The sequence below is a fragment of the Macrosteles quadrilineatus genome, unplaced genomic scaffold (assembly GCF_028750875.1).
Source record: "Macrosteles quadrilineatus isolate MER2022 unplaced genomic scaffold, UCM_ALF_1.0 Scaffold_8__2_contigs__length_117827958, whole genome shotgun sequence".
NCBI lineage: Eukaryota > Metazoa > Arthropoda > Insecta > Hemiptera > Cicadellidae > Macrosteles > Macrosteles quadrilineatus.
The window spans coordinates 61,933,535-61,946,921 of NW_026542601.1; the positions used below are offsets into that span (position 1 = coordinate 61,933,535).

Here is a 13,387-nt window from a genome sequence, read left to right on the forward strand (position 1 = left end):
ACTTTCTAATGCAACACTGTCATTGAACATTGAAATATTTAATGGGCTTTAATAATTATATATTCATAACAGACTAATTTTTATATATAAATTTAATGCTTACATGATTATTTTCATATATAGAGTAAGCACTCTTCAAAGAAATGGCAAATATTAAATGTTAGATTAAAACTAAATGTTCTAGGAAAATTGTTTTTTTTTGCATGCGCCCTGTCAGCTGTTGACTCTCGAGTTACACAGACTGTCAAGTTGGTGAGGTTCTACTGTTCAAGATAAAAAGAGATCCATAGTAAGTGTGGAATTGCAAATTGGATTTAGAGACCCACATTATTTTCTTAAGTATTCTTGCCCCGTTGCGAAAAGCCGGAAGAACAACTAGTATATTTAAAACTATAAAACACTGTTTCAGTGTCAATTGAACAATGCTTAGTTGTACAGCTAGCTGTGAAAAGTTGTCTAAACTATTACATTTATTTACTACAGACCTGGCAACAGCAGGCACATCATATCCTCCTTTCACATTGTCGGGACCAACAGGAACGGCTGCAGACAACAACAAACGAGCCTTCTTCTTCTCCTGTGCTTCTGCTTCGAAAGCCTCCCTCAGTTCTGAAACATTGCAACATACATTTTAGTAAATAATTGAGTACCGGTACATCTGTTTATCTTGATACAAGTTGATGAAGTTATTCTAATGGTATAGATTTCATTTCTGATCATTGGAAGGAATCCCAACCATAAAATTAAGTCTATATTTTTTTAGTAACGAAACTCACACTACATCACTAGAAGTAAAAGCATTGATTTATTAAAATTTTCCCCATTGGATTGAAGTCTCACACGTCTACATTTATAAATTAATTCACATATTTGCCTTCATCCCTTAGTTAATATGTTTATGTTGGAAAGGAGTTACTTCAATTGAGTGCTCCTTAATCACTGGAGGAGTACAGTGGTAGCAAAACGGGAGTGCTGATGGAGACCTGTGGGGTGCGTGCGTTTGAAGGGACTTGACCTGGTCTCCATCGGCACTCCCACACTATCACTGTGAAACAAAACTAACCCTTGAGCAGCAAGACGTAGTTCTTCTTGTCGTCTGTTCCCTTGGGGTACTCCCAGTCGATGTCCAGACCATCAAAGTGCCTTGCTCGCAGGAAGGGGATGGCTGAGTAGATGAATGTTTGGCGAGAGTATCTCGTGGCTGCTAGTTCCTTGAACCTCTGTGTTCCAAAAGACCATCCTCCTGTTAGGGTCCAAAGTTTGTCATTATTAATATTAGTAATGGTAATATGCCCAATCTTAATTTACGAGGGGCGTAAAGATATTTACAAATAAATAGACAAAATTGAAGGGACTTTTTTCAAAATAGTTCAAACTGAAAATATATAAGAGATCAAGAGATCAACACTGTACAGATTACCCATGAGTTCCACTTAACAGGGTTAAGTCCTACTTATCAAATCAAATCTCATCGAAGCAAGCTGACAACGAATATCATCTTAGTTGTTACAATTAATGAACAAATTAGTCTTCAATTATCAATTCAATCAATTATCAATTATCAATTATTTAAGATGGGGACGCCACTATGTGCGTATTTTAACCCAAATATGAGTGAAGGATGAGTGTAGGATGAGTGGCGCGATCTTGTAGTCTTGTTAGTGACTAAGGCCGACATGTTCCTTAGACACAGCTGTTAATTAATAGCCCATACAGCTAATGGCAACTAAGGGACCTACAGTTTATAGTGGAATCCGAACCACATTTTTCCTTGTAATTTACGAATTGGTCTAATTATCAGGATAGTACTGCGGATAGTCGTATATCATATTCAAAGCTATAGGTTAACAATAACAGCATGTATCAAGGTATCTCACCTATGGCAAGCAATGTTTTCAACTTGGGGTTGGCTTTTTTGAGGTTGTGGATTCTGTCGTACAATCCCGGAACGCCGTCCTTGGTTTCATCGTTGCTCTCATAGCTTGAAAGTTTACCCTTCTTCAACCACCCAAAGGCAAAGATGATGTGAGTGCAGAGGTCGGGGTCAATGTCTTCAGGGACGAATTTCCCGATTTTCGTACGGTACTGGGCCCAGTTGGTGTAATAGCAGACAACCTAAATCAAAGTGATTATTTAGTGTACTGTAGTTAGGTGGGTTAAATAGAATCCTAAAATAATTACCTATTAGTAACCGGGCATATGGTAGACCTAACATGGGCGTCCATCCAAGATGGGGGCTCTGAATTTACTTACTGGTTCAAATTCATAACAATCTGATGATTCCAACAGACAGAAAAAAATATATATTGTACCGGTACCGGCAATAAACAAGAAACTCTAGAGAAAGATTTAGTTTTTACAAACCAAATTAAAAAGTTATGAAGGTGATTGATTATTTGTGGATTTGGCATGGGCTAAAATAAACTTCAATTGTCATTTTTGAATAAAAATTCGTGTAATAAGGAAAGTTTAACTCAACCGTAAAAAAATTTTAAAACACATATGCGTCATACAACAAATTACAATAAAATTGAAAAAAAATGCTTTATAGATGTACGATTGGAGTTTAATTGTAAGTCGTTCAATAGAAAGGAAACTCGCTATTTGTTCATCCCAGTTTTAAAGTATCCTGCCGCGTCAACTCAATTACAATCACAAGTGTTTCATAACACGTTAATCAATGGACGGAAACACTCTATTGTACAGGATACGTTGTTTATACCAGATCCATTGTTGGACAATGGGAACTCGGAACAAGGCGTGAAACAGCTGATCAACACCTGTGAGAAGTGAGGTTATGAAACAGTTGTGCAGCCCAAGACGCCGGGCCACGGCCCACTTGACATAATGTCTGTCGGTTATATGATGACTATAATGACAGTTCTTGCCGCTGCATTGCCTCCAGCGGAGGAAGAGGGTTTAAAACGAAAGTGCGGTGTTCACACACCAGTGACTTCGCTGCGAAATCAGGCCTTTGATATATTGTGTTAAATGATAATGATTAAGAACTATTCATTCGAGCATGGTGAGAGGCTTGAAATCGGGTCCGCAGAAATTATAGGCTTTGATGGTATTATTCTTGCAGTTGCAATTTTAGATTATTACAGTAGTAAAATATACTGTCTGACCTTTTGATATACGGATGGGTTTTTAATCTTTCGTATGACTTCAAAGGTTGCCGTGTTGTGCAATAGTTGGTAAAGTCATTAATTGGTTTAGCCTAATAGAGACTGAATAACTAGGTACGAGTTTGGTTTTATGCTAGACGAGGGGCAGCACGGAATCTTCGGTGCGATATAATATTAGGTACCCTTCTTTGTATATTGTGGAGTAATCGGAATTCCGTTATTAGTAATTAGAACCTTTGATTGTGGATAAAACGGGATATTTCATTCCCATGTTAAATTTGTTGCAATTTTAAGAATATAATTACGCTAAAGATGGAGTTTAATGATGTTAATTATCAATTTATGTCAAGGTTTATTTATGGATGGTATCCTGTATTATAACGTTAACCATAGCATCTATAACCTTCACGTCACATCAAACAGTTACAAAAACTAAGATTGGAAATATAATTTTAGACTTAAGCAAACTCTGTGACTCATTCAATTATGTTCTTTTTTTAGAAAAAAATTGCTGCAGCTGGTGCATATGAATGGGATGTCTACTTCGCCACTCAGAAGTCAATGCCAAAACATTCTCTCTGCATGTGAGTGCACGGTAGGCCTACTAGCATTAATTATACATCTTTGTAAATACATAACCAATGCTACTAGGCTGGGAGGAGTTTCTCACCTTGTATCCACTGCTACTCTCGTCTTTGCTGGACGCTACGCTGCTAGATTTCCTCTGCAGCACAGCTGGGACCACCCTTTCCCTCGTCCTCACCTTGAATCTGTTTACACTCGCTGATGTTTCTTGGTCACCCCTAAGTTTGTTTGCTGCGCTCGTTGCCGCGCTCGTGGGCCGCCTCAGTCTTCTCCTGACGGCTGAAAACGTAAACATATGAAATGTAACCAATGTCCATAAGTGTTATGAGAAGCCAATTTAATGTACTAACTAAACATGTTTAATAATAAGGTCAACAATCACCAACTATTTTCTACTGGGAATATTTTCCATTCCCCTGCAATAAACCTATCAAACTTGAAAAAACTCACATACCAAATAATTGTACACGTAATTCAAAGAGTATTAGTAGTCCAATGAGTTCAGAGTCAACCAGATTCGATTGTGGATGTACTAAAGTCCATTCTTAGCTTGAATTACTTAACTTAACCATAGCAATAAATTGGCCATCAACAACTTTGACAAGAGTGTCGTTGGCCATTGTATGCAGGTATTTACTAAAGAAGCAAGAACGGAAAAAGATACTGATAGCCATAAAAAATAATATGCTTTGGTATCCCAAAACAAAACAGACTCTAAATGACGGCCTAATCACTGGTTGCTAGATCAACTTAAACTTTGTATCTAATTAAGTTCCTCCCGTCCCGCCAATGCAAACCAAAACCAACGTTACTTCAGTCAAGTCCAGAACGTTTAATGGTGCTCTATTTTGGAAAATGGAAATTTTACTATTCAGTAAAATTGAGAACATTTGAAAATAACTTTAAACAAATTGAGTAAGATTATTAAAAATTACCTTTGTAAAATTGACTTTGAAATTTAACATGAAAAATACTCCTATATGGTATTTGGGATGGCTTTAAAATAGCAGTAGTAAAATCTACAAGTTACCATATTGTATTACAGCCTTACTGAGTTAATCATTGTTGAATGCAAGGAACCGTTTCACACCGGGGAAGCGAATCTGCAATTAAGTAACTGAAACCGACATATGTAAACAACTATAGCTGCCTTTGTTATGCAAACAATGCAAATTGTTTCCGCATGGATTAGATATAGATTAGATCTAATTAATTAATTGCTAACATGTTTTCTGGCCTTGTAAGTCGAGCGTGTAACTGCATAATGGCTTCCTTCCTTTAAGATACATTTAGGAAATGTATACCATGAAACGTAAATTGCCAGATAAATATCGGTTCGTTAATGATTATGGTTCTTCCAGTGTAAAGGAATAAGTCTAATTTTATTTGGTAAAATCAGATGTATAGATTGATTGTCATACAAGTAAATAAACAGTTAACAGAAAAATCTGTGGTTTAACAATGCAATATCTGCAATCTACACACATTTGAAGATTTTTAATATTCCACCACTTGATAGTGCAATAATGAGTCATTTGCTGTCTTGATTAAACATTAAAGAGATACCTAACCTTATCCAGAACATATAACACGTACGTACACACGTCGAAGGCATATTAAATATTAACATATCCAAAACCTCCTCAATACTTGACACCGTAGTCACATACGGTGCCCCGCTAAAAATGACATCATCGGGGCAATTTGGCGGTAGAAAGTGATCGCTTAGGCCTACAGATGGTTTCTCCGCCGGTCTGCGAGCTGTAATCAGCTGATAATATTGTCGTGTTAACTTTCCCGCCATTATCTGCTAATCGATCAAACATAACCTCAAAATTTACATCATAAACATAACAACATAACCCATACGTCCAACTCACGGTTTAAGTAATAAAGAAAATAATTATTTTATTTTAGTATTATTACGATCTATAACGATATTAATATCTATAACGATGTTATAGATATTAATATTAATTTTTTCTGACCCATTTAATCCGAAGCATTGACGCAATACAGTTTGGACGTAAGTTTTGACGAATGATTTTTACTACTTTTACGGAGGACTACTTAAAAAAATATGGACATCTCAATATTTCCAGCAATGGCCTTTTTTAAATAGCTTGTTAACTAGGTGGCTCACTTGAATAATATATGCGTATTATTTAATGGTTCGTACTGTATTGTATTTCTTAGTAACTTGTCCCCTCCCTTGCTATTATATGTTGGCATATGCGAACTAAAACTTTACTTTCGTACAAATATAATTATTTACAGCTGTCGAAGAATTGAACCTTGGCCTCAGAGGAAAGTCCATCTAAGAATGGAAAATTAAACTGGGACGAGCAGTTATTTAACTATCTTAAATAATTGTACTAGTATATAAGTTACTACAGTAGTAGTATATATGTTACTAGTAGTATATAAGTTACTAGTAGTATATAAGTTACTAGTAGTATATATACTATACTACTATGTTAAATCTGACTAAGCTACTTACTCTGTGAACTGTGTGTTGTTTGTACAATTACCGCCAAAACGACCGCGAGGAGCAGCAAGTGCTGCGCTCTCGAGAGTCCCATCTGAAAAAAAAAAAAAAAAAACAATCACTACACTTGCATTACCAGGTAACTACTTTTGATAGTATTACGGATGCAGGTAAATACTTATTAATTTTTAACTTGGAAGGTAAATTTATTCATTGTAACTCGACACTTAGGTCCAGTCCAGTTCCTGATAGAAATGCCAACCGGCAGGTTCTTGGTCTGCTGGCCTGAACGGTTTGTCAGAAGGTCACTTGGACCTTGAAAAGATCAATTCCCACATTAGACACGATGTTGGGGATTTGCCAAACTGTTCCGAACAAAGGTAAATTTCCTTTGTACTTATAAGTATTATTGATAATGTTCGCTAAATTGAGAAATAGTTATTTGTGCAACTAGTGAGAAAAGTGAGCAATTGACTCACTCGAGAGAAATCCTTACTCACGAGCCGTAGGCGAGTGAGGAATGGTTTCTCGAGTGAGGCAATTGTACTTTGAACTCGAGTTGCACATTATATTTTTCCTCCAGTTACCATAAAACAAATAAATTTGTGAAGAAACATTAACCTATTTTTACACAGAAGTGAACTTTTAATATAACATTTAATGTGAAGTGACAAATACAACAGTACAACAGGTGACCAGCTGATTTACAGCAAGTGCTGCCAACGTATTTCGCGCGCATACGACGTTGCCTGCATGTTACCATTGACTATATAACACTAGTGTTATATAGTCAATGATGTTACGCGCTCACTATTTCGTGCCTTCACGCTGCAAATCTGGCGCTGCAAATGTTAACATTGTCTCACTGATGAGCGAATTGGCCACATTGCTTTCTCAAATCAGTGAGAGAACATGTACATTGTTAGGTAACTGTAGGAAAAGGTATTATTTCCAAGAGAATGAACTGTGGATAAGATATTTATGGGTTTTTAGTCGTGCCTGTATTATTTAAGAAGGATGGGGATATTCAGCTTGGTATAAAAACAACTTATAAGTGTCTTAATGATACTAACCCCTTTTGTTAATATTCCTAATAACAACTGGACTCGGTATTGGCGTAGAATAGTATGTTCATGACCGGTATCCATATCACCACGTTTCACTAAACGTGTGATTAGGCCTAATTCTCGCACACAAATCAACACGACCTAGGTGTGGAGTAAAATGGTGATCTGGAAATATTATTGTAAAATTTTATGTGTACAATTTTTCTGTGTCATTGGCAACCTTATTTTTTAAGGCAGATGTATTTATTTTTATAAATAAATTCTTTTCTCTACTTATAAATAAAAATGTCCAATGGCATTTTCACACATCAATCATTTTCTTGCCAAGTTGGAGGTGCGCATTTTAACCCAAATATGAGTGAAGTATGAGTATAGAATGGTGTTAGATGATCTCCGTAGCTTGTTACTTACTAATATCACTGTTTCGTTAGTATTGATTTAAAGCCCAAAGATTAGGAACAGCCAATAGGGTGCAATTCAATATTAAATGGTGTATACGGTAGATTTTATCCAAACATTAGCTCTTGTTAACCTAAACCAATGATTTGATATTTTTCAAATCCCATAAAATTGACAAGTTATATAGGCCTATTTTGAGGAATCGGGACTACTACTTTTGTAGGAATTTAAATAGTTTATCAAACGAGCTTTTACATTGTTTGAAGCATTACATCAATGGTTGGTATACCACGATACGTTCATTACTTATGCATTGCGTCAATACAGATATATAAGCTGTCTGTTACTGACAAGGGAAACATACATCAAAAGGGAAAAGGAAAACCGCACTGATTTCTCAATCACAATCAGAAAGTGAGCTGAATTGATTTGATTGCAGCTCATAGACATATCTTGATGTACGAGAACAGAGTGAATGACGTGTTGTCAAACTGCTGATACTCGATGGCTAGTCGCTGATCGGCTGTCGCTAGACGGTTTCACCGAGCATGCGTGATGGATGCCACATCCACTTCCGGTGGAGAAAGTGACAGGTGGCGCTCGCGGCGGCGGATTCAACAATTAGTGGTTCCCGCCAAAAGTGGTCGAATCTAACCTAACATTCGGTTAGTTCGCAACGAGATTTCAACAGGAACTAATCAATTAATTAATTTAATTATAAGAATTTTGTTGAATATGGTGTACCCAAGTACCGTTAACGGACATAATTTCAACGTCGGCGTTTAGTTGGCATTTGTTGGTTTAGAATCTGCATATAAATTATGCCATAGATTAACCATTACATCCTAAATTAAAAATTTATAACCCTGAACTTTTGAAGACAGCTATTTTTAAATTAGAATCGTGCGGTTTATGTAGATATGACTTTTTGCTTACTAATTGTCTTGGTAGCTGACTGACTTACAATTTAAAACTATCGATGTTGGTGAAATAGCAGAGCTAAACTGATATAAATAATAGACATTTAACATGACATAATTTAATTGTAACTAAGATAGGACACGAACTGAGTGTGTAAACAGGTCAACTGCAAACAAACGCATAAAACACAATAATATGTCATTAGGCTCCTAATCATATTATATTCCGAAAAAATTATGCAGGCAAACGCGAATATGAAAGTTAGACAGTACAACAATAAGCAATAGGACTTGTATTGTAACTAATTAGTAGAAGTCATCCGACATCCTACAGCAATTAGCTTAAAGTATAATATTGAAACTCAACTGTTGTACAGCCTACAGCCGTGTAGTTGATGACAGCTATGCTTAACAAACTAGGGCGGTTTCTGATATTCGATCATGACATTGACATTGACTATAATCAATGTTGCAGACCACGATGGTCACGTTTAACCGAGAAACATTCTTAATTATGGCAACCTTTTTTAACTGGGTGTTTTCTTTAATATCACTCCAGAAACATAGGAGAAACGAATTTAACACTTTTTAAATAATTGCAAAATACAAGAGAATCGACAAATACATTTAGTTTACACTCTTTGTGAACTTAAAGTTAGAAACAAAATATGGTGAATATGTTTTTTTATGCTAGTAGTTAGAAAATCCTTCAATTCCAGCTATTTTGAAATAGGCTTGTGATTTAAAGGCTATATATCGTTCAAGAAATGTTTATTTTCTGCAATATTTCCATATCGACGAATTAAGCTAAACTACGTAGTCATCCACAACTACGTGTGGTCATCGTCATCCACAACTCATTGATTCGATTCGATTCCTTAAAGGTTGCCTTCGTGTTAGGTTAGCTAAACAGGTGATTCGAGTGGGAAATCAGCTGATTTCGGCGTCCAGCTGATATTTACCTGCCAAAGGTTAGCTGGCGTGTAGGCCAAATGTTGAGGTCGGAGTGACATTTGCAGGGGTCTCCTGCTTTTAACAATTTTACGGAGTTGTGGCGAAACTTTGCTCAGAAAGTAATCGGTCCAGAGGCTCACATTTAACTACCGGTACACCGTTTGACAAATTTAAAACCGACAAAAGCTATGGAAAGTAGATTTTGATGAGGCCTCTTCTACATCGCTCGTTTCGCAGGAATAATCCATTTTGCATTTTATTTTCTCCATTATGTACAGGTAAATCTACAGCAGTTGTGGTTTATTGAAATGTATAGGCAGGCCTATCACTTAATCTATATCTGAAAAAGCGCAGATAAACGAACTACAGTATAGGATATTACTGATTGTACTGAGTTACATTACTACTGTAAAATGTGGGCCAAAGTGCAACCATTGACTATTGGATACTGAAGTAGTAACCACAACCCATCTATATGGACCAGCTGTAGCCAATTTTCGATAAAAACAAGAACGTAGTTGTGTGAGCCAGTCACAGAATGCACTAGTGTTTTAAATTCTATTTTATGCATTTTTTGTTGCTGACCAGGTCTATGGGTCATAACAGTTGCTATAACTCATCATAAGTCATTCTCTAAGTTTGACTTGGTAAAAAAGATAGTGAATTCGGCCAAATTTAGTAAATTAGATCAGCGCATTCTGTATGTGGCTCACATCAACTACAACTATTTTGTAAAAAAAATCTGGCTACAAATTTAACATCAGGACGGAATATCTAAGGTACAACGTACTGCGTATGACAGCATGTCGGACGAGTTGTTCAATCGTCTCATAGAGCGCAGCACCAACGAGGTGTTGCGCTCTAAGACCTTCCAGGTTTTAACTCGAGGGTAAAACCATTGACCCTTTAAGAAGTAATGCTTTGTCTGATGATTATAGGTATACTATTACTATACCATGCATATTTGTTCATGAATTAAAAATTTCAAGGTAAATGGTGATAAGAAATGCCGCTTAATAGTTGTTATGTTTAGGAATAGTTTTATTTTACAAATCTGTCATAGTAGTACAAGTAAATATATTATGAGAGTATTGTATATAACACAAGTCTATTACATACTGTATTACATTTGACCTACGAGACTGCAGCAAAAACTAAACGTAACGTTCTTCTTATTCGTTTTCTTGGTGAAACTTTAAAAAATATTATACAACCCAATAACGTAACTAATTGATATTAAATACACAAAATGTATTCCCCATCAATAAAAAGTCACAATTGTTAGTTAATTAACATTGATAGTCGACAGGAAATCTTTGAAGGTACTAATGTATTAAAATATAAATGATTATCAAGAATAAGAGCCTCCTTTGATACCAAATCTACTAACAACAAAGTGTTGATTGCTAGGTGGTCTGTGGCATACTGTATAGATGAATTATTTTCATATTCTAACGTGGTAGGGAAATATGTTTGGTGGATGTAATGTTTATGCAGTTTTTACTGTAGTAAAATTGAACGTAATATTGTAGTTACACATATACCTTATAGCAAAATACAGCTATACATAAAAAAATTGCTTTTACCAAAATAATATATATATTTTTAATGTTTACTGTTAGGTAGACTAAAGTGTCCAGTAAACTAGAAAGTTCAGACTAATCTTCTACAAGATCACGGCCTCTTCCGACATTGTGTCATAACCTCGAACTCACCGTTCCTATAACCCCGATCAAGGGTCATGTAAACAATACCGTCACCCCGCCCCCGCTACGGTGGCGCGCCTGGCGGCCGACGACCCGGTGTTAATTTCCCGCCTTGCGCAACGGCGGGAAGCAAATTTGGGTCACAGAGTAAGGCGCTGGGCATGGGCCACTCGCCGCTCCGAATGTCATGAAGCCGAAAGTGGTGAGAGTGAAACGGCAGTGATCCGTATTAAGTCAAAGCTTGCTATTCCTTTGAAAGATCGATGTACTAAAGAAAAACTATGAAATGCTCCATATTAATTTCATTTTTTTTACACGGTAAATAAACGTCTTAAAAGTGGTTCGTAGCATCATTGAGTACGTGTAAACTAAAGGGTAATATCGTACTCATTAATGTACGATACTCCTCTGACTTATCGTGGCAGTAAAAAAGAACAAACAGGCATGAAATTAAATTAGTTGAAAGTTATTTACTCAGGACAATCCCCCACTCTAGTTTCTCCGCATTACCCTTCATTTATCTAAGCTCAGCATGAGTAGCAGTATAGACCCTTGTTTCTCCGGTAGTCCATGGTCCACTTATTCTAGGTCTAGTCAGCTTGACTGCTTTCTCTTTGTCTAATTAAAGCCAAACTATAAAGAATGTTTTTACGTTTTGGCCTATTTGTTTTCACTGTAATATTTTACAGCCGTCAAATGCTATAATCTGAGTACGTGTGGAATCTTCCATGATCAAAGGATTATTGTGTAATGATCACAAATTGTACTTGTCTTTCTTTCATAGCTTTACACCGCCTAATACGCATAAACGCATGTAATCTTAAAAGTACATATTGTAAAGGGACATGCATGAATCCTTATATTTATATATAATAGGTAGGCCTAACCATAGTGTACATTATGAAATATACCCTTCTAAACGCACAATCGACTTGTCTTTACTGAATATAAATATTAATATTAATGAATATAAATATAATTGATTTTTTATCAATTATGTCAAACCTAACCAAACACAAAATGTCAAATATTTTCTGACGTCATGTTTTAAGAGTAGTAGGAATATTTGTCATTTCATAAATTAATGTCCCCGCTAATTCATGATTAACAAAGTGAACCTTCATCAAGCAAACAACCTCCTCAGTAGCTAGTGGTTTGTGTAGCTTATTTGTGACCATTACAACAAATAATCAGAACAAATTTCTAAACAACAAAAAGAAGTGCAAAAGAGATGTTCGCTTGAAAGGGTAATTGAGACCTCGCGGGTAAATGGTTAAATTACTTCCTACCAGTAAACCGCGCAAAACCAAGAAATCTCTCGCGCGGGAAAGTGGTTGCAAAAAGACAAATCCAATTATGAGATGCAAGAAGCGCTAATCACCTTCGGTTCTCACTCTAACGGCTCACCGACCAATGTAGAAAGTTATGTAGTTTCATCTCATCGAGCTCAACAATAAGCCGATATGGATAGAGATGTCGTCGAGTGAAAGTCAGAACATGATCCTCCCGAACCCCGGGCGTTCACTTCCCTCCAATAATAATGAGAGCGCGCCAACCGTGAAACATAACCTCAAATATAGAGCAATAATTAGCTGACCACTAAACCAATACAGTCTGATAACTAACCCTTATTATAAAACTGTCTCTACCAACTGTAAATGAGATTTTCACTGTACTATAACTACAGTAGTGATTTGGCGGTTCAATGGAATTTGATTGAAAAAACGCCATCGCTAGATTTTTATTCAGCAAAACATGGCAAAACATGGACAGTAGAAAAGCAGTAGCCTACCTTTTCTAACGATTTGAGAATTCGGCAAACTATAAACCTCACATTTTAGAAAAAAATACAATAAAAAGATACAACCAATTTCATCAATAATCACGAAACTCTCTTCTAATATAGATGCATGCTACTTTTAACACTTTGGAAGTTTCAGCAGAAACATATTGAGTAAAGTCTTGTAAAAATACATTTGTTGGGAGCTCCACGGCTTGCTCTAAAACTGTCTATCAATTCAACTGGCTCACACAACTCTTGCGTTAGTCCCTTCACTTATCGGCAAGGCCAAGAAGCGGTTACTCCCTAAATAATTACTCCTACCGGTAACCGGTCACAAGAAACAGAACCACCAGCCTA

At 36.3% G+C, this 13,387-nt stretch overlaps 1 protein-coding gene across 2 annotated transcripts in view; it reads right to left on the reverse strand.

Annotated features, from left to right (window-relative positions):
* Window positions 1–13,387, reverse strand: part of LOC128999746 (probable chitinase 10) — a 74,767-nt gene that overhangs the window by 11,853 nt on the left and 49,527 nt on the right. For both annotated transcript variants that reach the window (XM_054426404.1, XM_054426405.1), the window contains 5 exons: window positions 6,214–6,295; window positions 3,799–3,992; window positions 1,878–2,115; window positions 1,064–1,243; window positions 486–609 (listed from right to left, as the gene is read on the reverse strand). In XM_054426404.1, coding sequence (XP_054282379.1) covers window positions 486–609; window positions 1,064–1,243; window positions 1,878–2,115; window positions 3,799–3,992; window positions 6,214–6,295 — 818 coding nt within the window. The remainder of the gene's footprint in view (window positions 1–485; window positions 610–1,063; window positions 1,244–1,877; window positions 2,116–3,798; window positions 3,993–6,213; window positions 6,296–13,387) is intronic.